This window comes from Crocodylus porosus, unplaced genomic scaffold (genome assembly GCF_001723895.1).
Source record: "Crocodylus porosus isolate Cpor-Errol unplaced genomic scaffold, CroPor_comp1, whole genome shotgun sequence".
Lineage (NCBI taxonomy): Eukaryota > Metazoa > Chordata > Crocodylia > Crocodylidae > Crocodylus > Crocodylus porosus.
The window spans coordinates 124,559,954-124,567,511 of record NW_017728906.1 but is presented as its reverse complement, the minus strand read 5'-3'; the positions used below and the strand labels follow the sequence as shown (position 1 = coordinate 124,567,511).

General features: G+C 40.4%; 1 protein-coding gene across 1 annotated transcript in view; it reads right to left on the bottom strand.

Moving 5' to 3' along the window:
• Positions 1-7,558, bottom strand: part of RBM26 (RNA binding motif protein 26) — a 97,074-nt gene that overhangs the window by 69,831 nt on the left and 19,685 nt on the right. Inside the window, exons 2-3 of the mRNA XM_019528502.1 lie at positions 3,043-3,161; positions 1,061-1,285 (exon numbers count right to left, since the gene is read on the bottom strand). Coding sequence (XP_019384047.1) covers positions 1,061-1,285; positions 3,043-3,161 — 344 coding nt within the window. The remainder of the gene's footprint in view (positions 1-1,060; positions 1,286-3,042; positions 3,162-7,558) is intronic.

Below are 7,558 nucleotides of genomic sequence, written 5' to 3'. Positions count from 1 at the left end.
TTGTTGCCAAGTAGGATTACAGCCAGAGATTCGCACTGAGCCACCTCTCCACATTATGCTTGGCTCAAGGAAGTCCATTTTACTTTTGCTGAAAGTTCATTACATCACTGCCCAATCAGTACTACACAGAGTCATCAACCTACATCACCCAAAGGACACTGTCAATGAGGAGGGATGAGAAAAGAAGACAGCATGCCTACAGTTTAAGGTTAGGGATAGAAGTACAGGAAATAGTTAATGACAGCTGAGTTACCCATGATGCTACAATGCTTTTGATCAGGCTCCTCTGCCTGCAGCAATGTCAAGAAGTAACTGTGAATATGAAGTCAATAAAAACAATGAAAAAAAGAGGAGCAGCTTGCAATATACGGCAAGTTTAATGACAGTATCCTGCAAAACTATTACAGGTTATGGGTGAAAGAGCATGAGCATCCTGCTGCCCTTCTTACCACCTGCCAGCTCAGTCTACATACGCAAGAAATAAGGAAAATTTTAGTAGTAAATAATTTAACAGATCATCACTCTATGGGGACAACATACTGATTAAGGATTCTATAATATGGTGTAGCAAAACTAGGGTTACATATACATTTTTATTTAAAAAGCAGCTCAGAATAAAAGATGGTTTTCAGCCCACTACACAATTGCTGGGAGAAAGAAAGCTACCACACTAGTAGCCTTAACACGCTAAGGGAGGGCTGGGCCAACCTGCAGCATGTGCCACAAGTAGCATGGGAAGGTTGTGTGTGTGGCCTGAAGCAGTTTAGGGAGAAAGTGTTCCGAGAACACAGCAGCAGATAGGGCAGGGAACAGAAAGCTGAGCAACAGTATGGGAAGAGGACAGGAGCAGCCCTCTGGGAGGGTGCCTGGCTTACCTTGCACCACAGCTGCCAAAAAAGTTAGCCCCCATTACACTACAGTCATATTCTGTCCTCAGATGTGTATGTGAAACATTCTCCAATATCATGCCTTGTTCTTTTAATCAATTCTTATTGCTATAGCTTAAGTTCTACAGTGCTTATTATATCACATACACTGTATTATAAAATGCATTATGTTAAAGTCTGGTTATACAAACATATTTGTTGGTTACACAAGAACAATGAGAAAAGTTGTGCATTAAGATCAAGTCTTACCCAAATTCTTACCTCCTCTTTTTTTATGTCTTTTTCTTGATGTTGAAAAAATTCTACTTTTAAGCTTCCTGATGATGGCTGTTCTGGTGGAGGTAGATAGCTCTTTGTATTCACAGCCTCAAAAAGTTTTTCAACAAAGATCTGGGTCTCTAAAAATAGAAAGTTTGTACATACTTTACAAATGCCTGAGATTCAGAACCCCATAGTTCGTGTTTTTAATACATTCACTAAAATTTTAATTCTATCGTCTCTCAGGTAAATGTTTCAAAGGAAAGTATTGCCTGAATACTTGCAAAGATTAAAAAAAAAAGAATAAAAAGTACCAAGTCATTACCTAGGCCCTCCAAAATCTGTTTTTTTAAACCTTTCTAACCTAATTATAATTTAAATCTGAACTTTCCCATTGCTTACATTTACAAGCCACTACAGAATGCTACTTAACATAAATATTATGGATTTGAATTGGCATTAAAGTAACAACTACTAATTCATTTGCCAAATACAGGGCTCATGAACAGCATCATTAGAATATAAACTGCACTATGGAAGTTATTTAACATAACTGGAAATAAATAAAGAATGAAGGAGTTTGCTACATAATTAAATTGCTACAAAACATATTGCTCCTAAAATACTGATCTAGTCATTACATATTTTTAAATAGTAGTTGGACAAAATAAGGGATAAAGTAAATAAAATTACACATATAATCTTAATAGTTCCATTTATCAATATGCGACTTTTTATTTTGTAACGCATTATTTCGTGCACCAGGGATTTACTCTTGAATAAAGCCGCTAGAAAAATGTTAAAATGTTGCCCAAAAAAATCAAAAAAAAAGAATAAAGCCGCTAGAAAAATGTTAAAATGTTGCCCAAAAAAATCAAAAAAAAATAAATAAATCACACTAAATGTTATTAGGTATATGACAGTGGTATTCTATCTCCATATAAGATTTTCCATGGTACTAACGTTTTACAATTAAGTTTTAAGGATGACTTTTCATCAACACAAACAAACTTTTAGTTTTACCCACATCTTGCATCTTCCAAATCAGGAGTATTTGAGATAAAAAAAAAAAAAAAAGATGGTAAGATAAGCAAACAACATATAAACAAAGAAAAATTACCCCTAAAATTATACAATTTTTCCAATCAAAACACCTAACTGGAAGCTATAAAGGGTAGTCAACATCCTGAATAGAATACATTAGAAAAAAGGCACAGCTCCTTTCCCCAAGAGCTTAATTTTTTCAATCACAGTACCGACAAAAGCAGTGGATACGGAGATCCTGATCTAATCTCAATGTTAAAGATTTTTAAAGCTATAAGATATACACCTTTTTATAATTTAACAGTGGTGAAAGGTTTCATGGAAGGAGGACACAATGATGGAAGCTCAAAGGATGCACCCACCAGTGGCACACTTTAGTAACCAAGGAGGAACACACTTAGACAAAATGAAATAAACTGAAATGGATAGGTAGGCACGTCAGGGTGCTGTGACACCCTTAGTTGAGAATCACTGCTTTATAACAACAGCCATACTTTTAAACAGAACCCAAACCTTTTATGTTTAGATTTTAGACATCCAAGAAAGCTGTCTAAGAACACGTACATTTCACACCACAAATACAGTGCCAAATGCATATAGTCCAATTACCAATATTCCTGTCCTTAACTACGCAACGGCTAAAAAGAATTAATACATTAAATACAAGGTTAGTGCTTATGTAAATATTATGCAATATCCCTATTTTAGATGTTAGAGATGTAACCTAAGTAGCTAGTTACATGTAATAAAGCCTTGTGAAAAGAATAATTAATCCTAAATTAAATTAGAATCTATAAACATTAAAAAAATAAAGCATCTCCATGAAGTTTTATAGTCACAAAAATTATCTTACCCTTTTGAAGAAATACATCCAGCTGATCAACACACAATGCCTTCAGTTCTTTTTCACTTTTATCCTTCTTTACCAGAGCAAGAACATATTTAGCTAGAGCTGATGGATCTGCATCACATCTGTAAATAAAAATGTAAAATTCAACCAAAAACTGAAACTGCCCACAACTGGCAAGACAGACATATCAAGGATCTCACAGTATTCATATTAAAATTAATGGAAAATGTACAATCAGTTTCAGTGGGGATCAGTACAAATAGAGCTCCCCCCAAAATTCTTGTGAAAAATCAATATTTGCCTTAACATATTTTCTTTGATCAGCAGAAATTTGTCTCACCTTCATAAAATGATGCAAGTTACTATTCTTACAGAGAAAAAAAAATGTACATTAATTCTCCCAAGCCCATACAGAGGCACAAGGAGGCGAGGGCAGATTACTGAATAAGCAGCCTTACTAAACCTCATCTCAAAGCATATTAGTCAGGAGATGATAATTGACATCAGATTCGTTTCAACTTTGAAGCAAGCAGATTATGAACACTGCCTTTACCTTCTACATCTCTCTCTCTCTCTCTCTCTGTCTGCTCCGCAAAATGTGGACTGCCTTTTTATCTGAACATTGTTGCGGAGCAGTGGCCATATGGATATCACCACTGAAATGTTACTAGAATGGGTGATTTAAGTAGCAACATGAATTAAAATGGCAGCAAAGGTCAACCTACTTGGGGTCAAAGATTTTTTCATCACTTCAGTGATGCCAGGATTTCAACCCTGATGCTCAATATCATCTTTCTCTCTTGCTGCTCAGCATAACAAGGCTGAAGAATGTTACACAGACAAAACTGCCAACCCAGCCAACACCTCTGCTTAGGCAAGAACAATATTCTGAAAAGAATGATTACCTCTGAAATGAAAGGAGAACTAAAACACTGTGTATTAACTCGCAAGGATAAAAAGCAAGTTTTTTGGTATTTTATAATTTAGTCCCACCCACCTACCAAAGGAGGGGTGTTCCCCAAAGAAGAGATTCCCAAATGGCAGCCCACGAAGCTCTTGATATGTAATCTGCAGGCAGATGGCTAGTCATACTGGAACAACTCTATATTCAGCTACTAGCCACTTTGATAATGCTTTCCCTTCTTTTCCAGTTATAGAATTGCTCAAGCTGCCACCAGGATACTAAGTCATTAGGGAAAAGACATGTGCCAGTATAATCACAAATTGGTAGAGAAGTGTCCAAGAAAGCTGTTAAAATAATCTACACTATAAAACATTTGAGAACTCTTTACTTTTGAGTGTATTTGCTTTAGCATTTCACCTAGTCTTTCTGTCATGTATTTAATAATATTATGTACATGAGCTGGCTAAAACCCTTCTTTTTTCTTAAAGCCCCTAGGAAAAGTACTCATATTCCACTATTACTTAATGCTACAACTGTTCACTATGGCACCCCCGGGGAAGACCTGGACCAACAGATACCAACTCCTGGAAGGCCACTTCAGGCTTAATACCAGGAAAAATTTCTTCACAGTCAGGCTGTCCAGACTGGAATAAACTCTCTCCAGAGGTAGTGTAGTCACCTACCCAAGATGTTTTCAAGAAGACTAGACAGTCACTTTGCTGGGGTCGAGCCTAACCCCAGCTGTCTTCCTGCCTAGAGCAGGAAGGCTGGACCCAATGATCTGCAAGGTCCCTTCCAGCCCCTAACAACCTATGAATCTATACAAGATGAGTGCTAAAATAAACTGGAAAGGTAGGACTAGGTGCTGAAGATTTAAGCTGAAGAAAATGAAGACAAAACAAATTTTCAAAGAAATGCATGGTGTCGCCAAAGCAAAAAACCGCAAAAACAGCTGGAGATGTTAATACAGATATCCCAAAGGATAAAATCTGAGCTCTGAATCAAAATATGCAAGTGGAGAACTGCTATACTCACCTGGGGTAAAAGTGACATGGTGAGAAAACCAGGACTACAAATAGCAGCATACTAAAGGCTGGACCCCACATGCAAAAAGCACAAAATATCAAGCTACTCAGGCAGAAGGCATCAAAAAAAAAAAAAAATCCCTCAGAGGCCCACAGGATAATATTCCTAGACTGAGTAATACTCCTAGACCCAGAGGGAGGTGGACCATTAATTAAAAAAAACTAGGATTAAGGACTGGAAAGGCATGGTTGTGTTTTAAATAGAATACCAAAGCAGTGTGACAGACAACATTTTTCAAAAGTTATTAACACAACTGTAAAACCATCCTTTACTTGGGAGTCTAAACTGAATTTTAAAGAAGAGTTAAAGAACAAAATCGTCAAAAGCAAAATCAGTAGGAAACCAAGTGAAAGAGGGGCAGGAGAGGATCAATGGATAAGAAGTCTGAAATACGAAGTCATTAAATGAAAGAATGGTTCTAATAGAAAGAAAAAAAAAGTCCTAACATTCCCATGTCAAAACTGTAAAAGGTAGCTATCCAACAGTAACTGTTCAAAATCAAATTAGACAGAAATGTCCAGGGGCTTGCACAAAAGCAGCTGTGGAAACACTTTCCAAGCAACCCAACAACTTCTACAGAATTTAAGGTCTTTCTCGGGGGGCGGGGGCTGAAATTCAAAGCTTTTTGTAAGTACTTTTTTGCTTTCTCCAGAGCCTCCTCTCCCGTGAAAGAGAAATAACACAAATTTGAAACTTCGAACCAGTTGGTACAACAATGCAGCTTTGGCAAGACATAGAGGCAACCTCTCATGAAACCAGAAAAAAAAAGGACTTCATATTTCTAGTGCAGAGCTGTCCAACTGGGAGATGTCTTGTTGGACCTGGTGCTGGCCACCGGTGATGACCTGAAGAGGGGCCTGCAGGTGCTTGACCACCTGGGGGACAGCAATCAACACCTGCTAGAATTCACAATCCAGTGCAAGGTGGCAAAGGCCTACAGCAAGGCAGCAGCCCTAGATTTCAGGAGGGTGGACTTCAATGGGCCAAGGACAATAGTCGCAGAAGCACTGAGGTCTTGGAGGGGAGCCAGGTGTCTAAGAAGAGTGGTCGCTTCTTAAGGAGATGATCCTGCAAGCCCAAAGGGAGGTAATCCCAACACAGATCAAAGGGAGCAGGAGGGCGCAAAAGCCCCCGAGGCTCACCAAAAGCATCTGGAAACATCTCCTAGCTAAAAGGAAGGCGCACACCCAATGGAAGGGAGCGGCCATCACCAGGGAGGATTATACTGCAGTTGTTCGGGGATGCAGGGAGGCAGTCAGAAAGGCTGAGGCGGAGGTGGAACTGGGACTAGCTTCCCAGATCAAGGACAACAGGAAGTCCTTTTTTAAATACAGAGGGGGTAAAAAGAAGGTTCCAGGTAATGTGGGGCCCCTTCAGGACATGCTAGGAAATCTGGTTGTCAAAGCAGATGACAAAGCTAACATATTTAACGATTTCTTTACCTCCATTTTCCTGAACAGGAACCGGAACAGCCACCGCCCCTCTGGGCCCCCTTTACACCCCAGGGGAGGCACACCTAGGCCAAGGGTTAGTGAGGAACTAGTTAGGGAACTTCTGAAGGGACTGGATGTATTCAAATCAACTGGTCCAGACGATCTCCACCCTAGAGCACTGAGGGAATTAGCTGCGGTCATTGCAGGACCCCTGGCACGGCTTTACGAGCACTCGTGGTGCTCTGGTGTGGTGCCAGAGGACTGGAAGAGGGACAATGTGGTTCCCATCTTCAAAAAGGGGAGGAAGGAAGACCCGGGAAACTATAGGCCAGTTAGTCTTACCTTGATCTTGGGTAAGTTTTTTGAGAGAATTATTCTGGCACATGTCCACAAGGGGCCAGCAGGGGAGATTATGCTTAGGGACAACTAACACAGGTGCATTAGAGGCAGGTCCTGTCAGACAAACCTGGTGGCCTTCTATGACCAGGTCACCAAATCCTTAGACGCACGGGTAGCAGTGGACATAGTCTTTCTGGACTTTTGGAAGGCTTTCGACACTGCCTCTCACCCCATTCTCATTAAGAAACTGGGGGACTGTGGTGTCGACACCTACAAGGTCCAATGGGTTGCCAACTGGCTGGAGGGCCGCACCCAAAGAGTGGTGGTGGATGGGTCATTTTCAACCTGGAGGGATGTGGGCAGTGGGGTTCCACAGGGCTTGGTTCTTGGGCCTGCACTGTTCAACATCTTCATTATTGACTTGAATGAGGGGGTAAAAAGCACCCTGTTCAAATTTGCTGATGACACTAAGATGTGGGGGGATGTGGGTATGCTAGAAGGAAGGAATAGGCTGCAATCAGACCTAGACAGGTTGCAGGGGTGGGCGGATGAGAATAGGAAGGGGTTCAACACCAACAAGTGCAAGGTGATGCACCTGGGGAGGAAGAACCAGCACCATACCTACAGGTTGGGGAACTCCCTTCTTGTCAGTGCAGAGGCAGAAAAAGTATCTCAGAGTCACCACTGATGCCAAGATGAACATGGGCCGGCAGTGTGGGGATGCAGTCAGGAAGGCCAACCGCACCTTGTCATGCAT